Source organism: Xyrauchen texanus, chromosome 18 (genome assembly GCF_025860055.1).
Source record: "Xyrauchen texanus isolate HMW12.3.18 chromosome 18, RBS_HiC_50CHRs, whole genome shotgun sequence".
Taxonomy (NCBI): domain Eukaryota; kingdom Metazoa; phylum Chordata; class Actinopteri; order Cypriniformes; family Catostomidae; genus Xyrauchen; species Xyrauchen texanus.
Window position 1 is genome coordinate 606,383 of NC_068293.1, and position 27,464 is coordinate 633,846.

General features: G+C 40.3%; 1 protein-coding gene across 1 annotated transcript; it reads right to left on the reverse strand.

Annotated features, from left to right (window-relative positions):
- Positions 1-1,560: 1,560 nt before the first annotated feature.
- On the reverse strand, positions 1,561-24,589 carry LOC127659091 (INO80 complex subunit D-like). The gene is made up of 10 exons (XM_052148733.1): positions 24,395-24,589; positions 22,637-22,883; positions 21,144-21,958; positions 15,651-15,753; positions 12,549-12,773; positions 12,322-12,431; positions 11,969-12,102; positions 11,242-11,462; positions 10,623-10,780; positions 1,561-10,488 (listed from the first exon to the last, which is right to left on the reverse strand). The coding sequence occupies exons 2-10, from the start codon at positions 22,852-22,854 to the stop codon at positions 9,557-9,559; spliced, it is 2,916 nt and encodes a 971-aa protein (XP_052004693.1). The 5' UTR covers positions 22,855-22,883; positions 24,395-24,589; the 3' UTR covers positions 1,561-9,556.
- Positions 24,590-27,464: the final 2,875 nt, after the last annotated feature.

Consider the following 27,464-nt stretch of genomic DNA (forward strand, 5'->3'; position numbering starts at 1 on the left):
ACAAAGATAAGGGGGTAAATAACCCAATATAGCTTTGTAAATCAATTGGTACCAGTGCTTTTTCCTTCTAATACTCAGCGACGACCAGCCAACCATTTTATATAGGTCACAATGGTGTGTCGAAAATCTGCAGTCAGTTATAAATCTCAAAGCACCATGGTACAGAGCATCCAGAGAAACAAGAAGGTAAGAGGGGGCGTGCTGATATACTACATCCCCATAATCAAAAACTGTTAAGAAGGTAGCAGACACTAGCTTCTTTCTCACGTTAAATGAGAAACATGATTTGTTTCTAAAATAGAATCCTAATTTTTTCTTAAGTTTTTGCCTCAGATATTTAATATGTGACCCAAAACATAGTGTGTTATCGATAATGATACCAAGGTATTTGTACTCCAATACTGATGTAATCAGATTACCCTGAAAAGTCAAAAAAGAGATTGAATTCTCAGTAGAGATTTTGGAATTCGAAAATAACATAATTTAGTTTTTTTTCTCATTTAAGACCAGCTTTAATGCACATCGATAATTCTTGACATCGATAATTACATCTAGTAAAAATGTTCATTCTTGATATTAAAATGACATCATCACTCACAGCAACACATTTTTTATAAAATGTATATATTTCTGTAAGTAAATTTCCACCAATAGAATTTCACAATATTCTGTCTTTCTATCACAAGCCATTTCGACATTTAATCATGTACTGAAGTTATAGATATCAACAATTCAATTTTCACTGGTTAAAATGCTAATTCTTGATATCAGGAATGAAATCTGTAATTCAATCCTGTACATAATTCAAAGTCAATTGAGTTTACCATTTTTGTTGACAGCTGGCCCAAAGAGAAAGTCCCTGTGCTCTCAAGGGCCAGTCCATCCCTGCTGTCTGAAACATGCACGTTTGTGTGTGTCTGATGTGTTTGCTCTTTCTCCTTGTCAGGTTTTCCTCCAGTCACTGAGTGGTTGCTCCAGGTCCACTCAGCTTCCATGAAGACTCTCTCTCTGTGTGTGAATCACAGCGCACTACATCCAGAACACACGGAGAACAGACACACACATACACAAAGTTGTGTGATGATTGAAAAGGATTTGTGCACAGTATTTGTGTGAATCTGAATTTTTTTGTGTGATGGGTTATAGATTACATCATTGTTTTACAGATTGAAGGACTTGCTTTTAGATGATGCTAGTTTGTGGACTGAATTACAAAGACAACAGCAAATGGCTTGACAGACTCAATTTTGTTGTTTTGACATATTTCCTATTGAAATGGGAATTCGGGTAGGACATTTCAAAGTGCATGTCTCTTTTTATAACAGCCAATTTTCACTCTAGAGAGCATTTAATTGCACACAAATTTGGGTACAATATAAATTTTGAATCTGCAAGACTTTAAATTGGGTGTATATATACTGAAAGGTAAGAGTACATTATCATATAAGATGGCTTCAAAGCTTCCAGACCTCCAATTTTAATTTCATGGGATCTTCAACGTGTAAATGAGATCTTTTTTACAGAGCAGTGATCAGGTGCAATAATGGAATCCATCCATCTATCCTCAAGCGCTTGTCCTATGCAGGGCCACGGGTAGTGCTGGAGCATATCTCAATTGTCTTGGGCCAATGGCAGGGAAACACCCTGGACAGTCCATCACAGGGCAATAACCGAACAAATGTAAAAAATGTCCTCTGCTCTTTTTGCCACTTTAAAAAGACCACAGTTTAACAACATTTTGAGTGTTTCCTTTTATTTGTTACGGTGTATTTATTCTTTTAAAATTTCATTTCATTCGTGTTTTTTTTAAGTGACATATGGACTCCCAAACCTAGTGAGATGCTTTGCTAAACATCATTTTTAGGGCATCATAGGTGGACTCCTGACTTGAAGGGTATTGTAGGCAGCATCTCATGTATTTTGAGATCAGGCTAACAGAATGCATTGCATGAGCTCAGGTATTCATTTGTTTTAGATAAAGGTATAAAAAAATATTCCATATAACAAGGACCCTTTCATCCTATATTTGTGTGTGAAATGCATTTCGTCTCTATCGAACATTGCTTCAATATCTTTGCAACACGCTAACACAGAACTCTAATTCAATCAACTTTGTCAATTCTCTCATGCGCTTCACGTGAGTGACCATCAAGAGGGATGTTGCCTATACTTAAAATCAGTTAAGTTCTATTTTGGTCAGGATGCTACCAAAACAGTTTGACAAGATTACAATCGAAGAACATTTAAAAAATCAGCAGTAAAATCTGACAACAGTGGTACCATAAATTGTGCTTCTTTAGCTCAAATCATGATAAAAATCACAATCTCCTTGTCTGGTTCAGCTTATGCACATGTGTGTTCTCGAGGTGACTGACTAAAACATGATTGGCTCTTGTTAGGCAGGACTTTCCTTTTCAACATTCGCCATATTGGGCATTAAAATCTCTCCCATTCTTTTTAATACCAGTGGTCTGTCTCGAGCTAAACAGTCACTGGCTATAATCATGGTGTCTACTCATTGATTTCCTTAGTTGGTTTAGCGCCCGTTTCACTAAAGGAATTATGCACTCCGGTGCAAAAACAGCCTCAAAGTCTGTGCTGAATGCAATTTGCATGGTGCAATGCCGATCTCACGGCCAATTCTGAGTACTATTTAGCGGAGGATGCAGCAGACATCACGATCTGCGGGGAATGTACAAGCAGCATAACTCCACTCTGAATCATCTCTTAAAAATGCCAACGGTGTGCTTGACTACACCGCAATATGTGGATATATGCCAGGTTATAATGCTCTTATCCATTATTTGATGAATAACTGCCAATATGATCAATAAAATATTTACACAATCTCAAAAAAAAAGAAAAGATTTTTACTGTCTGCTTTTCTCACAATGTACATTTTTGTGAGCCTAACATACACAGAAATATGTATTTGTGCGGAAAGGAACAATGATTTAAATACTAAAGAAGCAGCGCTATTTAATTTCTTATTGCGCATGTTTAAAATACTTTGTGATTGGTTAGTGAATAAGATCACACACAAAAGTGGCACAACGGTTTGCACTTTTCTGGAAACTCTTATTACTTATTGTCTTATTACTGCATATTAAGCTGTGATAGAAGAATTTTAAAAGAAAATTTCAAATTTTCAATCGGTTTCTCAACCCCATACTGTTAGAACACATGGCATCTTTGTTTGTCCTTTATAGACTGCTTTGGTCTGTATCTCTAATGACACTGAGACTTACAGCACCTTTGATAGCACCTGGAAGAGGTTATGTAACGGAGGCAGCACTGGGATTATAGGACCATAAACCTGTGCTGAAGTCCACATCCCACAATGTATCTGAACCCACAAGTGCTTCTATATTGCATTTTTTCAAATGTAACACAAATTCTTTCATTACAAATGATATAAATCACAGCATTGAGTGAAAAGTGGAATTCCAGATTTCCAATGTGATCTCAGACTTTTGGACTGCATGATAACGAATAACTGCATGCAAATTCACACAATTTTAATTCTTACATCCAAAAACAATTTTTCACTCTATATACAGATATTACATACAATGTTTATACACACATTACATATTTTTTTATACAGGAAAAATATACATAAAAATGTAAACTTCTGCATACAAAAAATACCTTCGACAAATAAAAGACCAATAACAAAAGGTGACTCGATTATCCTATTGGTTTTTAAAAACATTTCTACAGTACATTCAGTGAGTACAGGAATCAGTCAGCCATTTTAAATCAGAGTGCAAGCGATGTGCCATCTGGGATTTTCTCTGTGTAGTGGACCTGCTTTTGTACACACAGTAGTAACACAGTTTTAACATGGACTGTGGACACAATACAGCTTGTTAGATTAATGAAACACCTGTTTGCCACAACTGTTGAATATTGGCAGGGAGAGTAACCAAAGATGACTTGTTCACATGTATCAGGCTTTTGCAAAAGTGACTGAAAAAGTCATTTAGACCTGTGATAATGCATGACCAAGAACATTAACCATGTCTTTTCACTACAGTACTCTTTGAAATTCACTTCATTTGTGGACAGCTAGTTGAAGTTATAGAGGATGCCTCACTTTATTTGTGCAAAAACGAATGGCTCCCGCATGCCCATGATCAATATGGCACTTTCAGAGGGTGTCATTCATAAGTGAGACCAGCAGAGTGAAAGGGCCCATTAAATTGAATGCAACATTTTACATAAGAATGTTCAATTCAATGCAACGATTTGTGTAAGAATGATTTTACTAATTAGTTCATTCAATACGACGAATTATGCAATTCATTAAATAGTTTGAAAAAACAATTCTTATGTCAAATTTTCTCTGAATAGTTCATGCAACCATTCTTACAAGTGTCATTGCACTGAACTGAAAAGAATAAAAACAATGCAACATCTCACATAAGAATTGTTTTACAAACTATTCAATATAACAATTTATGTAAGAATGAATTGAATATTTCATAAAACCATTCTTAAGAGAATTGTTGCACAGTATTGAATAGTTCATAAAACAATGACCGCCTTGTGTACAACTTGTGTAAGAATATCAAAAGCTAGTGAGATCATTTCAGAAAACAAGGGCCATGATTGTGGTTTTCAAACTACCATCAGTCTTTGAGCATCCACTGACAGTCACACATGATCACACATGATTATTCCTCCAAATAAATTATTTTGATGGCTATTAAAACTACCAAACATTACGCCACAGAATGTTTCAGTTCCACCAGGTGTTGCAAATGACTAGTTTATTGTTAAATCTCATATTTAGCTTTTGGCCAATCAATTCAAACAATAAAACTCAACCTAGAGGTTTGTACTCTATAAATATATTTAACACTTAATAACAAATATGTGAACCATTCTTTCAGTGTATAAAATCGGACTGTCAAACCTTAAACAACAATTAAATCCAAAGGGAATTTTGGTCCCATGTGTCGTAAGGCGGACTGATGGTGGATAAAAACCTGCGTTGAAACCTGACACGTGCATGGAAGTCTGGAGAAAAAACCAGCAGGTTGCACAAATCATTCTCCATTTAAGATTGCACCAAAGGTCCCCACACCAAACACAGGGTTGTTTCAGCTGATGTCAACTCTCCCTTCACCCAATCTGCCATGTCTACGGCACTCTGAAACCACAGAGGGCTCTTGTATTATAATAACCAAGTGAGGCCACTTCATGCCAAACATGTTAAGCACCATGAAGAAAAACAAACATTTGAACCCATATATTTGGGCTGAATGAGGTCCATGTCAGTGTTTTTACAAGTTAACAAAGGACTGGGTTGACAACTTTCCAGTTAACTAAACAGTTAAAACACATTAAACTGTTTCAAAAGAAAGAGATTCAGCTGTTGGTAGCCCCAGAATGAGAGCCGAGGCTGCTGAGCCACACCTGAAGACCAGGGGGGAAGGCTCTGCTGATGAGATTATTGCTTTAATTAACCAAGTTGACCCACTGATGTGAGCAGCCCAGGTCAGGTCCACTGATCGAAGAACCCATGAAAGAATCAAACTGTTCAGTGCTATAAAAAATGTCCTGATTACATGCCGTAAAGTGGATTCTCTTGAGACCCAAGAACAAATTGACCTCAGAGGTGTTCAAGACCAGCCCTGTTGTTTGAGAGACAAATGAGTGAATGATGGGTGAAGCTGTGGAGAGCTTGGCTATATATAGCTATATAGAGACCATAAAGTATTGGCCTCTACTAGTCCGTAGAGCTGGTGAGGTCAGCTACAGTGCAGAGACAGAGCCTGGCATCGAAATATGTGAATGACTTAAGACACTGTGATTTACAAGCACCGCACCTCACACAAGCTGTCAGTCTCCAGAGAACAGCATCACTGTATTAACTAGTGGTTCAGGGTTCGTTAGCCAACTATGGTCGCAAGTTCCATCATTACCAACATAGTTACGATCAGGGGTTTCCCGAAACCAAGTTGCAACTAACATTCGCAAACAGCATCACAAAGTTGTGTGGCTGAATCGACAGCTCACCTCATGTGGTTAGAAGCATAGTTTCTGGTTACTTGCTGCATTTATTTTTTGATTGGTATCTGCGCAGAAGATTTTCTCGTCAGCATTCGTGACAGTATTTTTAAACTTTGAGAATTGCGGTCAACTCCTCCAACAAATGCAGAACAATAAATCAAAAATCGCCCTCAACGCCTTCTTTAAAATTATTTTTAATCAACACAACTTTGATCTATTCTTCTTTCCTTACATTCATTACAGAGTCAAGACTTTGACATCCATTCGATATCCGCATGAAATATTACTTCACAACCTATGTAACTTTATTACAACATTAACAACACTGTTGAACACATTACTGAATGTGGTTCAAACGGCAAACGTGCTGATTTTGCAGTTACTAGTGTTTCGGGAAACAGTCATGACTAGCTAGATAGTTTCTCTAACAATGCATCTCCAACAAACGTGCCCCAGTTGTTTTCTGTACAAACTACGTTGATTTATTGAAAATCTGGTTGTCACTACCTGAATTTTTCCAAGAGTGAATTTGGTTGTACAATGCAGTTGTCATTCCCATAAATAAATGAAAATTGTGTCCTGAAAATGTAAGCGAGTCTGATCAGCCATAGAATGCGATTGTCACCCTTGTTTATAACTGAACTCTGTGTTAACTGTATGAACATGATGTTATTTAGAACTCTAAATCTGGGCTGACAACTGTATTCTGCTTCTGTGTGAACTAGGGGTGTAACAGTTCAAATTCTCAAAGTTTGGTTTGTATCACAGTTTTAGTGTGGTTTGGTACTTGCCATGTTCAGGAATAAAAAATATATACTACTGCCAAATCCAAACTAAGAACACTTCATTTGGTTACAAAAACTACTAAATGTTTGCGCACTACAATTTTACTACAGTAACAAACTATTTTTAATAAAATGATTGTTACCGCAAATTAAACTATGCTTCATACATTCATGGTTCCTACAATATTACTATTGTAAATTATGTTAACTATATGGATACTACAGCATTTCTGCCAATAAACCATACTTCAGTCACTGTAACTACAATAGTACTATAGTAAAACCATGGTTAATTTCTAATTACTAAATTAACATTTTAACTGAATACCTGCAATATTATGCTACATGCATCAACAAAGTGCATTTACAAACTCAACTCAACATGTTCAACATTCAAAAGCTGAACCTCAATATGGAAGGAACACTCTTGCTATTAAAATGGATACGAGATGGGATGTTGCAATGTGACTTGCGTGATTTAAAGGTGTCATGAATTGGATTTTTATCCTTGAGGTGAACTTATAATATTTGTGTGATTTTTTTCATTAGAAGTAGTCATAATTTTGGAACAACTGGTCATGGTTTTTGTGCCTCTGATTCAAATGCTCCAATTTTGGAGACTTCAGAGTAAACACCCACTGCTGTGATTGGGTAACATCTTTGCATGTGGATAAGTGTAAACGCCCCCGCCATAACACATGTGAGGGGTTGTGCACAATGATAACCAGAAGAATTCATCCAAGCATGTTTGAGCCAGAGTCTGATCCCGAATTTGAAGAAAAGTAACCCCCTTCACAGACACCATGGATGCTATATGTAATCACTGTAATTGACTTGTCTATTTGTGTAATAGGTATTACTTTTATTTTTGTTTAAACCAAGACACTACGGTGTGCATCTTGTTATATAGTTGGGCCATTTTCCAATGGTGAAACATTTCCGTGTTTTACAAATGCTTTGTAACGCATGACAGTACCAAATAAAGAGTAAATACATGGTGCTAACTTTGAAAGGATACACTTACTGTGCAACATGTAAACATATACAGGATACATTCACCGGGGTTTGTCGCAATGTTGTTGGTCATATATTCAGTGTAGTGACAAACTCACATGATGTTCATTACAATGAGTCATGATTTCATTAAAAAGCAAAGCAATTGTCTAAATATATTGATATCAATACTCTATAGGTGCATCTGTCGCAATTGTGCCATCATGCCAACAGAACAAAAAATATATGCTGCTTAGAGATCCCTGTGCATTAAAACTAATAAACGAGCATCTAAAATCACTAGGATCAAATCAAATATTCAGTACATATCCAACAGTCTGTAACATATGATGCAAAACAATTAACGTGGATACTCACACTTGTTTGTTGCAACATCACTGTCAGGTCCAATATAGTTGGCACTGCATCATCTTTTAATTAAGTCTCTCTGAAAAGCCTGCTTCAAACTGTGTCTTGTTTGTGAAAGAATCATTGGTAAAATGAAGCGAGCAAACAAACACGTTCTTACCGACACAATCCGGGACTTCGTTAAATATAAACGTCTGCCACTCTTTCTTAATGTTTGGATCCTTGCATAACAAATGCAAGAAATCTAGTTTTGCACAACCTGGCACTGCAAAGTCTTGACATCTTCATGGCCATCGTGACACCTCCTGTTGCTCCAAAAATAATCTCACTGCTCTACTCTAACCGCAAGACCGGTGGGTGGGCCTAAGCAATATCGAAAATAAAGTAGGCTTTGATCTGTTTATGCTGATGTAAAACCTCACTATGACGTATTAGAGTGGAGGAAGTTGAGAACAAGCCATTTTGGCACCTTGGTTTCAATAAAGCCTTTTTTTGGACTAGCGAAGACGTTTTTCGGTTCTGAAATTTACAGTATGTTTTTATAGTGCTATGAACTCATGTCAAGATATCATGGTAAGTTTGATTTTCTAATTCATGACCCCTTTAATCATTTGCTGAAATTCAGAATCTTCATGAATGTAGTAGAGCAACATATCTTAGAGAATGAACACCTTAAGTGTTTTAGTTATTGTTTTATATCAGTTTGAAATGGCACTTAGTGCCTGCTTAAAACAAAAGGGAGTGTGTACTGTTTCGGGCTCACCTGCATTTCTCTGCGAGTGTTACTGCATGTGCTATTTATAGCAGAGTGATGCCGTAAATGGATATGATATTCAATGTATAACCATGAGTTTACGCCACTTGTTTTGAGCAATATCTGCAAACAGTGACTGCAGGTAACCTCAGGTCATACTTGTGATGACATGTAGTAAGTTTCGTGTCAATACGCTAATATGTTGCTTAGTTATAGCGTCAAAAAGTTGACCCATATGAGACACAGGCAGAGCGTATCCATCTACAGAGCCAAACAGGTGCATTAGCGAATTTTGAAAATAATCCACTATATTTTACGCTGTGTTTTCTTACCATACCAAACCATATGCTCTAGATGAGTTGTTTGACTTGAGATGAACTGCGTTGCACATGCTTACCAAACTATGGGTGGCGAACTGTTTGGTTCGTGTTTTTCTTTTTTCTTCAGAGAATCGTTACACCCCTAGTGTGAGCGTAGACTATTTAGCTGCAGTGTGAAGGTAGCTGCAGAGAATCTGGATAACCATGTCCAGAAGGACTCTGCTACTAGTCTAGTCAAAAGGCTGTTTGTGATGGAACATAAATGATGCATGATGTGGGATGGTCTTTCATTTGCTGGGTCTCTTGATCTTGACTCAGTTGCTCTGAGGGAAGGGGGGCGTGGCAGCAGTGGCACTAGTGACGGTAAAGCCTGTAGGTGGCGCTGTTGAGCTATGGCTGGGCTGCAGGTCTTTGGGGATCCCGCTGTGGGAAGCCAGTTGGTGGCCGAAGGCCGCGCTAAACTGCGGGAGCTGTAGTTTAGTTTGGGTGGAGGTGAGGAGGTCACGACAAGAGGGCGAGGATGAAGGTGACGTGAGGCCGGTCAGGCCTGGCTGGGGAAGAGCAGAGAGAGCAGAGGTCGGCTGCAGGATCGTGGAGTGCGAGTTGGACAGTGGGGTGGAGAGAGAGGTGGAGAGGAGGTGACTTTCAGCACTGAGGAGGTTCCCGAACTGTGGCGGGTCTGTGAGCGACAGGGGGAGGTTATTCCAAGAGGTGCGTGGAGGCCCTGGAGCACCTCTCCAAGGCATCTCCAGCAAAAGAGGTGGGTCAGTTTGATAAGAGGCACCATGTCGGGGAGATATGTGATCCCTGTAGGGCGATGGCAAGTGCTCACTGCTGTAATGACTAACTGGTGTGGAGGAGTCAGACTTGGGAGCCCGTGAAAATGTTTGTTCTGTTAATCCACTAGTGGGACAAGTAGGCCCTGTCGTGTTGCTCTGAGCGGGCTGAGAGGAAGGGGAGGTGGAAAAATTATGGTCTGGTGGGGCGTGGAGAAGGTTACCCTCCAGTTCTAAACTGGGAAAGGTCTCAGAAGCCATGCGGCCATTAAGAAGGTCTCCGATGCCTGTCGCCGTGACCTCCGATCCAGAAAATACGGCCATGGTGCGGTGGTCGACTCCGTCCGCAGGGGTCAGTTCACCTATTGAGGACAAACACACCAGGGAGTCTGGATATGAGCCCATCGCCTGCAGTGCTCTGACCAGTTCTTCTGCCTCCTCAGTGGTGGGGAGCAACTCTCCGTTCTTGCCTAGATCCAAAAAGAAAAGTCAGACTACATGCAAAAATACCAACTAGATTTTGACATTTTTTCATCTGAGTAATGGTTAAAGTGTGCTAGCACCCACACAAACACTCACAGTACATAATCTAAAGTGACCGTACCCTCAAAGAGGTCAAAATCTTGAAGATCATCAGGTAGTCTGGGCAGCACGTCAGAGAAATCTTCCTGATTCAGCTCAAGATCATTAGGAATGTCAGGCATTTCATTTGTGATGTCATCAGGAAGCTCATTTGCACTGAGCTCTGGAGTAGACAGACTCCTACGAGACCGATAGAAAGACATCGGACGTGGAAGAAAAGACTTTAGGCCAAAAGATACTCTGCGCACATATGGAAACACGCTGACCAATGCACTACAAGCAGCACTGTACATACTGTATGGATTGTCTTGCTTTACTGTGGTGGTAACAAACATCTGCATTCAAGGGGCGATAGAGTTACCTTCAAATGTGTTATTTAGGTAGCTAGCTAAAAACATGTCAACAGTATTACTAACTTTTTCTAACTTGCTCAGCATGATTCTTTTCAACTGTTGCTCCTCCATTTCAGTAGCTGACCTGAAAGAGAAAACTGACTACAGAAGACTCGCTATAGTGCCTCTTGCAGCAATGCTGAGAACCTGGTGCATATTTGTGCTGCATTATTAATTGTGCTCTGCACATTTTTAATAATAAGAAATTTGAAAAAAAAAAAAAAAATAGAGTGTCTATGGGATGGGCACCTGATGTGGGCATGGTGAGCGGGCAGTGTAAGGGAGGAGGACATTGGCAGGTTGCCCTGTGGAACAGCAGGAGGAATGGGCTTCTGCGGTCTGTGCGGGCCTCTTCTCCTCTTCTTCTTCTTGTGTTTCTTGGTCAGTGCGGGCGGTTTGGTCTTCTTACGAGGGCGACGCTGTTGCTGCTGCTGACTGCGTCTGTTACCGTCTCCTCGCAGGAAATTATCCTGCCACACATGCAATCACATAAATCTTAGGGGCTGTTCACACAGGACACGTTTGTGCTTTACACTGCACTGTTTGTTAATGGTCTATATAAACCTGTACTAGATTTTATAGAGTAGATTTGATTTGTATTTTCTCACTATAATTTGTACAGTAGTGTATTGTATTTATTGATATTTTCTATTCTGTAATGTATGTATACTGCTGTAAAGTCTAATTTTCTCACAGGGGATTAATAAATTATGATGCTATCTTGTCATATTGTACCATAGACGGACGTCTTTGACCACTGTGGTATGTCTTACACCATGAATGCTTAAAAGTTGTTTGACATGTGGCTCCAGACCCAATTGTTCTATTCCATTCTGCTGTGCTGCATAAAGTTGTTTTTGACCTCAAGACCCCATCCTGTGTGAATGCTCCTTAACAATGCTGTGCTGTCCACATGTGTGGAGATGTCGAAACCTCCCTTTTGATGACATCAAGATAAGCGGTGTGGGGGTCTCACCATTTTCTTTGCATGTTCGTCACAGAGTGGTGTCTGGTGAGTGATGTCAAACACAGGAACAGAGCACTGCTGTCCATCAGCGAAGCGTGCCGTACAACTGGAGAACAGCTGCTGAGAGCGATTCAGTAGGATATCTGCGCAGAAACGCTGTCAAGACCCAAAACAAACAACCTGAACACACTTACTTGTTACTTTGCAATGTGAACACAAAGCCTTTGTTTTCATTAAGTATATCCTCCAAAGTATCTGTGGCACTGTATAGGCCTGGGATCTCATGCCATTGTTTTTGTAACCCTGATCTTCAAACATCAGGCCATTAAAAACACATTTATACATGTAGTTCGAAAGGATACGTTGAAAACAGTGGCGTGAAAATGGCAAAGCTATGTTGCTGCAGCTTTGATCCTTGGTTGTTCCTGTACACATTGTCCTTTCATATTTTTGTGGTACTGCAGATCTTGAACTGGAAAAAAAATATCTTCACTTTTACAAACACATCAAAACAAACACAAACATCCTGTTACAAACACACACATCTAAACATGCACATTATCCCTCTAAACACGTTGACTGAACCTACCAGGCTGAGGTCTGTGAGCTCTTGCTGAGCTTCTGAATGAGCTGTGCAGTACAGTCGGGGTCTTTGCTTGCAGCATGGAGCAAAGCTTTTCGGAAGGCGTATCGGTATCTGCTGTGGCGGGTGGCTGCCCTGTCCTGTCTGCATAGGTGTCTATACCTCTCCTGCAGGTATGTACACAGCTGTGCCAGGCGTGCCCGTCTGGACAACTGTTTTTCATCTGAGTAGCTGGCACACACACAAAAAAATAAAGAAAGAAATCAGTCTGGGCATTATGACATGCTTGAATTGTCTCTAAAACAGCGGTTCTCAAACTGGGGGCCGCGGCCCCCTGGGGGGCCACTAGATGGCGCTAGGGGGGCCGCAAAGAAATTCTAGAATATGAAATTATTTTTAAAAATTATTTTACCTGTATGTAAGTTAGGATTGTCCTATGTGAAGTGTGATGTATTTTTTTTTTAATTAAATATTTTAAAAATATTATCAATTATACATATCATATTACGCTAAAACGTCACCAAACCGTTGAGGTAGCCTAGTGAACACAACAACATGAACACGCTGATAAATGCCAAGACTATTTAAAATGGACAAGTTTTTAGATAGAGGATGCAGTGTCTCGGCTGAGAAGGTCACAACAGAAGAGCCCAGCGTGAAAAAAACGAAACTGCATAAACTCGTACATAAAATATGGCTTTATGGAATATAGTGACGGCAGACCACAGTGCACACTGTGCTTGAAGATTTTATCCGTTGAAGCACTGAAACCATATAAACTCAACCGACATCTCACAACAATTCATCCGGAGCATGCAAATAAAAGTAAGGATTTTTTCAGAGAAAGAAAGAAGAATACGTCAAGCAAAAGGTACGACTGACTAACATCACGACAATACCTGAGAAAGCACAGCATGCATCGTATCTTGCAGCCCTGCGAATAGCCAAATGTAAAAAACCTCACACAGTCGGAGAGGAATTAATACTTCCAGCAGCAGTGGATATGTGCCGAGTGATGATCGGGGAGGAGGCCGCGAATAAGATTAAATCCATACCGCTGTCCAACGATACAGTAAGCAGGCGGATCAAAGACATTTCTTTTGATGTAAAATCTCAACTGACCGAAAGATTACGATCGTGTGAACAGTTCAGCACTTCAGCTTGATGAATGCACTGACGTTAGTAGTGCTGCGCAGGTATTAGTGTACGTTCGATATTTATGGGAAAGTAAAATTATGGAAGACTTTTTATTTTCAAAAGAACTCGAGGGGAGAGCTACAGGTGAGGAAATTTTCAAAATGTTGGACACTTTTATGGTAGAAGAAAATCTGAGCTGGGAAAAATGCGTGTCTGTTTGCACTGATGGTGTGGCAGCAATGACTGGGCGCAAGAGTGGAGTTGTCACCCGAATTCAAGCCATAAATCCAAAGATCACAGCCACTCACTGTATGCTTCATCGTCAAGCACTTGCATCGAAGTTAATGGCACCTGGCCTGCATGATGTGTTGGAAGTAGTAGTAGCGGCTGTCAACTTCGTGAAGTCAAGACCGTTAAAGTCACGTCTCTTCGCAAAACTATGCACAGAGATGGGAGCAGCTCATGATCGGCTACTGTTCCATTCAGAGGTGCGGTGGCTCTCGCGTGGAAAAGTTTTACAGCGAGTGTTTGAACTCAGACGTGAGCTTCATGATTTTTGAAAGAACATAAACCTGATCTAGAACTGTTTTTTCTGACCAACAGTGGATGGCAAAACTAGCCTACCTTGCAGACATTTTCAGTAGTCTCAATGGACTGAATCTGTCCATTCAGGGATGTTATTCCACAATACTGGAGGCAAGTGACAAAATAAATGCTTTCAGGAGAAAAATTGACCTGTGGGTACACAAACTACAAAGAGGCATCACTGACATGTTTCCAAATCTATCAGAATTTTTGGATACAAACTGCATGGCAGTGGACTTCATGCTCAACACCATTACCAGTCACCTCACCTCACTGAATGAACATTTCAGTCGCTACTTCACAGACATTGACATGGAGAAATATGACTGGGTTCGAGATCCCTTTTCTTGTGATGTGATGGCCAGTGGCCTCAGTGGAAAGGCTGAAGATGAACTTTTGGAACTGTCCAGTGATCGTACTCTCAGGATGAGATTTAATCAGCAGGGCCCAGAAGAATTTTGGCCCACAGTTGAAAAGGAGTACAAGGAGGTTGCTCTTCAGGCCATGAGAATATTGCTGCCTTTCCCAACAACATACCTTTGTGAGGCATCTTTCTCAGCCATGATGGCAATAAAGACAAAATACAGGGCACGGCTTAATGTGGAAGATGACTTGAGAGTTTGCCTGTCCCCAATAACACCCAGAATTGATAAGCTCTGCAAAGAAAGACAGTCTCACCCTTCCCACTGAGGTTGTGTGTACTTGAACAGTGGTTACTAAATTGATGTGTCTGCATGTGTCTTCTATATTGAAAAACTATTTCTTTAAGTAGAGCAGAATTTTTTTGTTTCTTGCAGAAAAAAAGATTGCTGAAAAAACAGATTGCTGTTCAAATTGCAAACCAAACTTGAGCCACTGTCATTTACTACATTAAAATTTAAGAAGTTTAATGCACTTTTTTACAATCAGTAAATTCATTTTTCAGTGTTCATCTTTTACTATGAACATCATAAATTACTGTTCAGTATTCAATACTTTTGTTGCACTTTTCAGACAATATTATTGTTAACTGTCAAAACTATTTTTTATAAAAAAAATTTATATTTTATGAAATGTAGAATTTAACTAATTTTGTATATTCAACATCAGAGACATAAAGCTACAAACAGAACTGTTGTTCCAGCATTGTACAAATTAATTTGTTTTTGGTAAAATCTAAAATTTGTAAGTAAAATTGTACGTTTGAGGATGTTTTCGTCATGAGTTTTCTTTTGGGGGGCCACAAAAGGATTCACCCTACACAAAGGGGCCTCCTCCTGAAAAAGTTTGAGAACCACTGCTCTAAAACCATTGAGTTGTCTACTCTAACAAACAAACTTAATTAAAAATGACATTTACACCTCAGATTACACTCAACTTCATAAGTAAATTGAATAAATTTCTTACCAGTAAAGAGGACTTCCTTCCTGTATTCTCCAGGCCTGAGGCAATAAAGGTACAATGTCCTCTGTATCTTCATCATCTGTACTGTCCTCAGACCAGTCTAGCCCTATCCAGACACATATCTATTTTCAGATATCCAAAAAAATGACTCCAGACAGTGTTGGGTAACACTGCATGCAACCTGCATTATGTACACAGATTATGTTTTTAAATGTGCACAATCAAATTCCAGTTAGTTTTAAAATACAGTTCTTTGATTCCATGTTTACAAATATTTATTAAAGGAGTGTAAATTGGCACTTAATCTAATACATTTAAAATCAGGACATACAATAAACAATTAAAAGCAATCAGATTAGATTACCTAAATGTGATAAGTATGTTACTGAACCCGGTTTTAAGATACATCTCCGATCACATGTGGTCAGACGAGACACAACTTTGTTTATAACTGGTCACTTAACTGCATCTTCTGTGACCACTTGGGTAGAGCGGAGGGGGGTGGGGCCGGGCTGGAATGACGAACACCAGGTCCCCAATCAGCCTGATGGGGCGTGCGAGGGATAAAGGCGGCCGGTGACAACAGTTCGAGACAGAGAGAGAATGACGAGCAGCTACCCTGTATGTGTTTGTCTTTTTATTTTATTAAATATTATTTATATTGTTAAGCTGGTTCTCGCCGCCTCCTTTCATTTAACCCCCTTACACTATGTTACTGTGTTACTGCATGACAATGAATTGCAAAAAAGTCATAAAAGACAAAGAATAAATGAATAAAACTGGCACACTGTTTCTCCCAGAAGCAGCAACATTTGAGCAGAACTATCCATTATTTTAGTGGATTACCTATATTAAAGGAGCTTCAGACGTTTGTTCTTCTCATCTGTTTTGATATAAGATACACTTTGCATCCAGGAAGTTTTCTTGCTTATGTATCCGCTTTTTTAATTTTCTAATCGGATGGTTATTTCCATTTTAAAGCCACAGTTTTCACTCTTGTTTTAGCTCAGCGGTTGATTGACAGGCGAGGTGTTGCGGTTCACTGCTTGCTGGGACACATTCAGGACGGATTAGCATTTTCACCTCAAATGAGATGTGGACACGTGTTTTTGACCTCCTGTATGATCCGATCACAAAACGTTTTAGACCACGTTTAGACCTGTATTTAGCGCTGACCACATGTGATCAGATCACCAAAAACGCATCTTAATACCAGGTGTAAACGGGGTCAATGATTACTCTTTTAGTCATGTAATCAGTACCAGATTACAATCTACCCTTCTAATGAGATCAGATTTAGGGTCTGTCCCAAAACTTAATGAACTTACTCTGAAGGCAGCATTTTAAGACATCATAGGTGCTCTCCTGACATGAAGGCTGTTCCTAAAGCTAGGTATCTTAATTTTGCTGCCTCATAAGATATCTCGTTTTGGCCAAATTCTAAGGTAGCATGGGATGTATCCTTCCCTGGGTAGGCAATCCCAGAAAGCACTGTGATGAGCTCATCCAAGATGGCGGAAGAAGTGAGATGAATTTAATTATAAATATACTTCTTATCCATTCAATAATGAAAAGTATCGATAAATAATAGTGTAATATGATTAAAAACTGACTTCTTTAATTTCCCAAAATGTGTATGTGCTGTGCGTATTTCTGCTCATTGGAGGATTGCATCAATTTCTTCATCTCACCTGTATTGAAATCAGTCGCGAGTCATGTGATCCGTGTGCTGTGCGTGAGGAGTGCTATTTGAATGATGCGCAGAGCCGCAACCTACCTAGAGCGTTACAAATTGCTCTCTTATGAGGCAGTAGACAGCACACTAAATTTTGGAACAAATTCGTAATCTACCCTACACTGACTCCAGAGTAGAGGACTATCAATGTGGGTTTTCTAATGGCCAATTCAAGTATAAAGTGTACAGAGGGAAATGGCAGATACAATGAAATGATTAATGCTAACAATTTAAATTTGCAATTTTCAATGATTATAATATTTTGAAAATAAAGTACAAATAACGAGAAGTCAAAGCATTATGAGATGAAGTGTGCATTAGTACAGGAGTTTTCAACATATGGGTGCCTGACAAGGGAGGCACAAGGAGCTAAAGGCTCACACTCAAGTGAAAAGAAAAATTATTGGAACTGCTGAGTCCATATCAAGATATTGTATGTGGTAACATCCTCTCAGTTACAGTACTGTATATAGAGGAGAACCCAATAAAAATGGCAAACGGTACTGCTCGAATCTGTCTGGTTCTTTCACCTGAATAAACAACATTTCCTACATAACCGCTGCAGTATCCGGATACTAATATCTCTGTGCTGATGTGCCAAAAGACCAAGGATTTCTTTATTGCAAAATCCTTTCCTAAAGTATGATTTAACTATATCCTCCACATTAGGGCCGGTCGATATGTAAAACGTATTTTAGCGATAATTGCCTTAAAAAATATTGCAATATCCGATTACCTTTGTCTACCCACCTGCTGAGTGTCAGGAAATGTTTTTGCTTTATTGATTATGTTTTAATAATTTTATTCATTTATTGAAACACATAAAACTTCAAAAGACATTTCTAAATTCAAATTGCACCTTAAACTAAACTAAAAAAAGCATTAAAATAATGATTTGATCAAAAAATCTTATTTAACCACCTCCTCAAATCCAAACATTTACCATCTCCAATTTCCAAAGGCCCCATTTGCCATCACGCAAGCATCCATCAATGACACCAGGTGGAAAATTATTAATAGCTGACAGATTAAGAACTAAAGACAATTACAGCCGTGGCAAAAGTATTGATAGTGACATACATTTAGTGTTTCACAAAGTTTTCTGCTTCAGTTGTTGTGGTGTTGATTCACATTGTTTCTAGATTATTGTGAAGAGTGATCAGATGCATAGTAAATAATTGCAAAAAGCTTCATTGGCCAAAAAGAAAATTAAACCCAAAAACCCAAATTTCATTGTTTTTTGGTCCTGGCACAAAATGACCAGCTAACATAATTTCACTAATCATACCAGCAGCACCTGGGAAAGTGTGAATGAGTACTAGTCAGGTGAAATCACTCTATCATTCTGATTGGATTATGAGAGCAGACTGTTTGCTATAAAAGGTGCTTCCAATCATTGTGTTCTTGTTAGCAATGGTTACCTTTAAAGAAAGACGTGCAGGCATCATCGCTTTGCATCAAAATGGCCTCACATGCAAAAAAATTCCTGCAAAGAATATTGCACCTAAAAGAACCATTTACCGGATCATCAAGAACTTCAAGGAGAGAGGTTCAACTGCAGTGAAGAAGGCTTCAGGACATCCCAGATTGTCCAGCAGGCACAGGACTGTCTCCTCCTGAGGAGTCAGCTACGGAATCATGTCACCACCAGTGCAGAGCTTGCTCAATATTGGCAGCAGGTTGGTGTGAGTGCATCTGCACACAGTGACTTTTGGACTTTGGCCTGGAGTCAAGAAGGGAAGGAAAAATTTCTCTCCAAGATAAACATCAAGAACAGACTGAAATTCTGCAGGAAGTACAAGGATTGGACTACAGAAGACTGGTGCAAAGTTATTTTCTCTGATGAAGCCCCCTTCCGACTGTTTGGAACATCTGGAAAATCGATAGTCCGGAGAAGAAAAGGTGAATGATAACATGAGTCCTGTGTCGTGCCAACAGTGAAACATCCTGAGACCATCCATGTGTGGGGTTGCTTTTCATCACAGGGAGTGGGCTCTCACAATCCTGCCCAAAAACACTGCCATGAATAAAGAATGGTATCAAAACGTCCTGCAAGAGCAACTTCTCCCAACGATCCAGGAGTAATTTGGTGATGATCCGTGCATTTTCCAGCATGATGGAGCACCATATCACAAGGCAAGAGTGAAAATGAAGAGACTCGGAGATCATTACATAAAATGTTTGGATCTGTGGCAAGGCAACTCCCCGGATCTTAATCCCATAGAGAACCTGTGGTCAATCCTCAAAAGGTGACTGGACAAGCAGAAGCCAACAAATTGTGATCAACTCCGAGCACTAATAAGTCAAGAATGGATCTCCATCAGTCAGGATTTGGCTCAGAAGCTGATATTCAGCATGCCAGAGTGAATTGCAGAGGTTATGAAGAACAAGGGTCAACACTGTAAATATTGACTCTTTGCATATATTGAGTGTTTTTGCCAATAAAAGCCTTTAAAACTTATGAAACGCTTATCATTGTTTTCCAGTATACCATAGAAACGTGAAAAAATTATCTACAAATACTGAAGCAGCAAACTTTGCAAAACACAACAGTTATGTCACTGTCAATACTTTTGGCCACAGCTGTACCAAATGTAAAAACAATGATGATCAATATGTTCTTATCGAATTTGTGTTTGTATTGAGTTTTGATAAAACAGTTAATGCTGCCAAAAGAAAAGAAAATAATACTCAACTTTAAGTTCAAAGTGAACGTGTCTTGTATTTAAGATTTATTCACTTTCGTCTTTGTTTCTTTAATACAAAGATATATATTACGGAACCTGCAGAGTTGGTTTACAATGCATGCCAACTGTGTGGAAATAAAGTTAACTAAAATCGCAGCACCTCCTGAGATAATCAGAGGTCATTTACAGCATTCACATAGACGACAATATTCTTGCAAACAGTTTTCTTGCAAACAGATGTATGAAAACAATATTCTTGCAAACAGATGTATGAAATAGAGGGAAAAAAAAGAATGAAAACTCTTTACATGCGCTTGTTCCACGAGACACAAGACCTGTTTCCATCCAAGTTGTGAATGTAATTTTTTCCAAAAATCTGAATATCGCAAAAACAATGTGCGGATAAAGCTGCGTTTCCATCCTTTGCATTCAAAAGAACAAAATCGCCACTTCCGGTAAAATTGTAGGAACTGTTTTATTAAATAATCACGGTTTAGGACGCGCAGACCAAACATTTTAACTCGCTTCATGACTGGAAATTACAGTGTGTCACACAGTTCTGGAAGCACTGTGTGTGAGTACCTCCATCATGACTTTGCGGTGTGGATCTAAGATATTCTTTAAAAGTATCAATAGTAAAAATGTATTCTCGGAATTCATTTACATTTGAAGTCAGAATTGAAGCCTGCCTTGTTGCTTTTGTACCCTGACGTAAGTAACATTAAGCCTTACTTCTTTATATCCTATCACAATAAACCTTCGGGGCTATTAACAAAAGATCCTGAGCTTCAGCCCTATCAGCCAGGGTCTAGATACACCACTGATTTACACAATGTTTAATTAAAATTAAAAATAAAATATCAGTGAAAAAAGAAAGAAAATGTGCATTATGTGCAGACAAGTTTTTTAAATAGATTAAAACAGAGTTACCACACTGTCTGATGAGTTACAGTAGTTTAAGTATGTTCAAAGCTACACTCCAATTCAAATATACTGTTTTTGCTATGTGATACTGTTCTGGGACTCATTTAACTTTCTAGAGCACTGTTCTGATTGAGTGTGGAGGTACCGTACCAAGATGTGGAAACAGGTCTCCATGCTCTCTCTGTCTTTGAGTGTAGAGCTGCACAAGGTGCTGAAGTCTGAGCAGGCAGACGGGGGGTGCTGTAAAGGCAGCGGGCCGCATGGCCACAGAGCAGCGCTGAGGGCAGTCCTTGGCATCAAGCGGACAAGGAGAGGCAGCAGAAAGAGGTCTCTGGATGAGTGCCTGGTTCTGAGCCCCCGCTGACGAGAGCAGCCCAGATAGCACTGAAGGGCTGCTCTGAGGAGGAGCTGGATTGCATAGCAGAGTCTGTACTGCACCATGCTGGGCATAGAGGGGGCCATCCGCATGTTGGAGGGGCTTGAAAAGCCTCGATGTGGGTTGAGGTGGAGGTAAAGGTGGCGGTGGAGGTGGTTGTGGCAGGTGTGGGGAGGTTGGAAGTGTGCAGGGTTCTGTGACGGCACTGAAGTGCTCGATGTCCGCCTGAAGGTGCTCAGGGTCCCGGGCAGTCACCCTCAGACCGATCACTGGCCTGCCGGGTGGCTTACTCGTACTGGAGCTCTTCTGCGACACGCTCTCCTCTCCATCAGTGTCCTCCTCATAGAAGGCAAAGGGGTCGAGGTGGTCAGAGATGCAAATGGGCAGGGGGGTGAGACGAGAGCAGGGCGGAGACGGGGGGAGTTCGTCTAGCCCGTTAGAGGCTCTAAGAGTCAGAGAGGGAACGGTGATGTTCAGAGCAACGGACTCTACGTGAGCACGGGCACGCACCTCATCGAGAGCGTCCTGCTTCTTCTTGCGCTCTTTCTTAGGTATGAAGCCCAGCACCTGAAGGTGGCTGTTACAGTATCTGCCAAATCAAAATGAACAATATTTTATTCAAATTGTGTATATCAACATATGGATGTATTTATATTGATGTATGGATATATTTCTATCCTACTTCACCTTTACCTGGAGCTTTTATTTTGACACTGAAAGTGTGAAATGAGTCTACTGATGCTCTTTTTGAAAGTTAATGACCAAATAAAAGGCACTTTCATCGCGATATTCATGATATTGCTTATTTTTATATCATCAGCAAAATCATTGCGATTGTATTGTGAATTTTCGATATCACTCAGCCCTAGTTGAGCATGAAATGATGGATGCAAAGGCAACCGCAGCCAACTGATTAACATTCTTAGCTGAGGTCACAGGATGTATATAAAATTCCAGAAATGGTTTTCCAGTACTTCGTTTCATTCATTCTCCTGTTCATGTAGAAAAGCACATGCTCTCCGAGTGATATCAGGCCAGGACTTACCGGACCACACATACACACTTGAGAGCTGCAACTATTAATTATTTTGATAGTCGACTAATCCGTGGGTTCAAACGACAATCCAGCAAAGAAAATATTTGTCGTCAACATTGTTGACTATTCGTTGTTACCCTAACCCACTCAACTAACAATTCACAAATAGTAGCACAAATGCAGTTTGCTCATCAGCTCATCCCCAGCTTCCTAGCAGTGTGCAGGTCTTACCTTCTCTCTTCTGCTTTGGGGATAGGGTTGGTGCATCGCTGACTGTTGTACTTGGCCACATATTCACACCGTTTAAATGGAGCAGTTTTGTCCTCCAGAACATGGCGAATGCAGAAAGCGTATCCATTCAATCTGCGCTGCTTGCAGAGCTTTGGGCTGTAGGAGCACAGCGGCTTATTATCCACCTCTGAGAAATGGATGTGTTTACCTTCATACATCACGTGATTCTGGTCCCTGAGAACATCAGCTGTTCAGAATGAGAAAAATCAGCATGGGTGAGTGTGAGTAACAAAATTACTCCACATAAATGACATGTAATATGAAATGCAGACACACTGAAACACTGTGGCCTAGACTGCTGCTGCCCCAAAAGGATCTGAACACTTGAACCACACACACAAATATGACATCTACAAAAAAATTATGTTTGGGAATTCTGAAAACTTTGCTTTTTGCATCACCAAGAACACTACACGTTTCACTAGTATCTGACAAGGTTACATCAACCTTGTGTCCTGGTTTAATATTTGAACTAAAATGGCAATTGTGAGACACAGCTAGTTGATGTGGTCATAGGTTAACTACAACATCTCAACACAAAGATTATACTGTGGAGACAAGAGGAACCAAAACAAACTGAGAGTTGAAAATCAAAGAAGTCATATCTATTGCATCCTCAGATTGCAAGCTAGAAAATAATTATCTTCTGTTCAATAGGATAATTATTACAAGACACTGTCAACAATAAAGAAATGTACATTATCAATTTAAATATCATAAACAAACACCAAGTTGGTACCACAGTACATTGTTGGCATCAGATTGTTATAACATGGTATTTAGATATATGCCATAGGACGGCATGATTAACAAATAATTAGCAAAACCTGGTATTTACATGGTACACAGGTTCTACCATGTAAAAACATGCGTCGTATTTACGTAACATTTAATTTAAATTATATACATATAATGATAATGGGAACATAATCTGTACCCACATCCTCTGTCTTTGACAACTTTTTTTAGCACCATATTTCAGATGCTAAGCACATCTTTTTTGATAAATGTTCACCAGTTGTGTTAAATCGCTATCAATCAAGAAAACATATGCTAAATAACTCCCAAAACACCGTATTTAGCAAGTAATTAATCTCCTTTGGCAATTGGATTGCACAAATACGTCGTTTATTAGTTGAAATTCGGCCGTTGTGCTTAACTTGAGTCTGCAGATATTAAAATGTCACATTATCTAGAGTTTTAACCCGTTAGCTGCGATGCTAAAAACAAACCCAGGAAACACAAACAGTAAGGTGCTGCTGCTCTCATTTTAACTGTAAAACGATCAAATACACAAGCATGAGGAAACAATAATAAGCTTGCGAAGATGCGGGTGTTGTGATTTGTTTTATAAAGACGTGAAGTTTGTGTTACTTAATCGCAGAAAATGTGGCTATAAACCATCAGGCCTGCGCACATAGCTGCAGCCGATTGTGAATGTATGTTCGTTTAAATTCCAAGCATTTGTAAATATCACTTGTAAATAATAATGGGAACTTCTAAAGCTATTGCAGAGCTTTTTTTTTTATTAAAGAATGGCGAAAGAAGATCAACAAGTATTCTCAATGCACATTTTAAACCAATGTAAACAATGGCCTAAAGAGACTGCTCAACATCGGCATTCGAGTGGTACGGCAGCGGGTTCAGTGCGCTCAGAACCCGCGGACGGCTCTAATAGAGCCCGTGGACTCCGCTTACCTGCATTGGGTTCAACCTCTACGGGGTTTCACTCCGGACAAACTGTAAACAGGTCCCAGATCTTCAACTGCACAGAATGTTCATCGGAATTGCTTAAGCTACGGAATTCTATTCCCTGCTGATGTCGTGAACCGTTCAATCGATCACTAATGTGTTTTTAATATTACGTTATCTTTTGCTCTCATTGAGCAGATCCGCGGGGCTTTCGAGTTCAGTGCCTGGCGGAGTCACAGCACCACCACCAGCACTGCGGGGACATGACAACCGTTCCACTACAAAACAACATATACAATACAACAATAAATAAGATATTGAAAAAATTAAGAAAAGTTTATTTTTTTGTGACAAAGAATAGACGATTTAAGGTTTTCTTAAAAAAAAACATGACATACAATATGTTAACACTTTTGATATTATTTGTCCATATAACAACAAAAATGCACAGATTCAATATCTTGTAAATGTATTTATTATTATTAATAATAACAATAATAGTTATTAATATGTGTAAATCAACTCCTATCATTCTATTTGATTGATTTGAATCTTATGTTACATCTTTAGCATTTACATTTTTTTATAACCTCTTGTAATTGTTTCACTCTGGCTGTTGTATTTATTTTCCTTTTTAAAGAAGGCAAAATCTGTAATTATGCAGTTTTTTCTTGACATTAATAACAAAACTCTATAACTCCAAAAATAATTGTTATAATAAGGGTTTTTTTTCCCAAACATTTATTCACATCTTTATGTTGTGAATAAAATTATGGACGAAAAAATACTGCACCAATACCAAGATGAACGACAACAAACCAAACAAAACAGGTCAACTACCAATTTACTGAAGTATCTACTGACAATGTACCATGCATGGTGAAGTTCTTCTTTACAGCTACAGTAGTGTAGGAATGTAGGAACTGTGAATCTGTTTGAAATACTGTAGTACACGTGTGGTGATGTGGTTTAACTGCAATTTAAGTGTAAGTGTGGTAACATAGTATTACTACAGTTTTGTCAGAGTTGCTGTTCAAGTGTGATAATATGGATTCATGTGTGGTAAAAACTGCACAGACCATCACTGGTACAACCCTCATATCATTGCATGATACCGTATATACCGGAAAATCTCCCACCCTCTGCAGATTCTCTTCACTGCACTCTGCACTGCACATAAATAAGTAATATTGTCATTATATTCATGATGTTAGTCAGAGGGGAACTGGCCCCCACAGTGAGTCTGGTTTCTCCCAAGGTTATTTTTCTCCATTAATCAACATCTTATGGAGTTTTGTGTTCCTTGCCATAGTCACCCTTCAGCTTGCTCACTGGGGTTCTAAATACAATTATTATTGAATCATTTATTTTTATACACAATTTACCTTCATATTTAATCAAACTAGACATTATAGACATTTGTCATGTTCACTGTTGTCTTTTGTTTTTGTGCTTTTATTAGTTTAGTTCCTGTTTGGTTTTTGTAGTCCTTTTGTAGTTTCATTTTATGATTGGTTTTCCCCTGATTAGTTCTCATTCCCTGATTGTTTCCCCAGGTGTTCCTCATTCCCTTGTTTGTTCCTTTGTGTATTTAAGCCCTTAGTTTTCTTGTTTGCTTTGTTAGTTCTTGCATGTTTTGGTATGCTCTGTGCCAGGTTTCCTGTGTTTTTCGTTTGTTCTAAGTTTTCTTTAGGTTTGTTAAATAAACAGCTGCACTTATATCCTCATTCTCTGCCTACTTCGTCACAGAAGAACTAACCACTTTATGGATATAGCAGCCGTCAGAATTCTCCTCAGGCAAGAGGACCCTCCAGTTGAGGATCACGTTCGTTATTTTTTTTAGAGCTGGCAAATTTAGTGGACTACCCAGAATTTTTCTTGGTGGTTTTCTTCAGAGCAGGTCTCAGTAGTTCACTAAAGGAGCTGTTGCCTCCGGCGGATTCTCACTGGACGCTCAGTTCGTGGAGGAGACTCTACGAGTTAGCGGCTTGCTGTTCACTGTGGGTGTAGAGGAGGAGGGCTTTACATCACCCACTGTGGTCACCCTCCCAGACTTCCATGGCTCGTCCTGCCACGGCCAACGAGCCCACACCTGCCATGGCAAACGAGACCACGGCCAACGAGCTGGAAGTCTCGTTCGTCCCAGAGCCAGCGTTACCTGCCTCGTCCATCCCAGAGCCAGCTTTGTCAGCGAGGAGGAGGAGGAGGAGGAGGAGGAGGAGGAGGAGGAGGAGGAGGAGGAGGAGGAGGAGGAGGGGCTTCTGCTCCCCAGTCTCTGCCTGCCACGGTCAGCGAGCCAGAGCCCACGCCTGTAGCCTCCAAGGGCTCCGCCTCCAGGGCCTCCCACGGCTCTGCCTTCCATGGCTCCGTCTCCCAGGACTTCCACCACTCCGCCCACACAGCCTTCCATGAATCTGCCTTCCACTGCTCCGCCTTCCATGGCTCCATCTCTCGGGCCTCCCAGGGTTCGCCTTCTACAGCACTGTCTTCCATGGCTCTCTTTCCCGGGCCTTCCACGGCTACGCCCCCAGAGCCTTCCACAGCTCCGCCTTCCATGGCTCTCTTTCCCGGGACTTCCACGGCTCCGCCCCCAGAGCCTTCCACAGCTCCGCCTTCCATGGCTCAGTCTCCCGGGCCTTACACGGCTCTGCCCCCTGAGCCTTCCACAGCTCCACCTTCCATGTCTCCGTCTCCCGGGCCTTCCACCACTCCGCCCACACAGCCTTCCATGAATCTGCCTTCCACGGCTCCGCCCCCTGAGCTTTCCACAGCTCTGCTTTCCACGGCTCCGCCCACAGAGCCTTCCATGGCTCCGTCTTCCGGGCCTCCCAGGGCTCCGCCTCCCACAGCTCCTGACCCAGTTCCCATCCTGTGGCCACCCTCCCAGGCCCCCCGACCCTGTCCTGTGGCCTCCTCCCAGGCCCCCCGACCCTGTCCTGTGGCCACCTCCCAGGCCCAGTCCCCGTCTTGTGGACTGCCCTGTCTGCTCCTTGTGCCCCTGTGGACCGCCTGTGTGCCCCCTTGGACTGCCTGTCTGCCCCTTGGACTAATATATATATATATATATATATATATA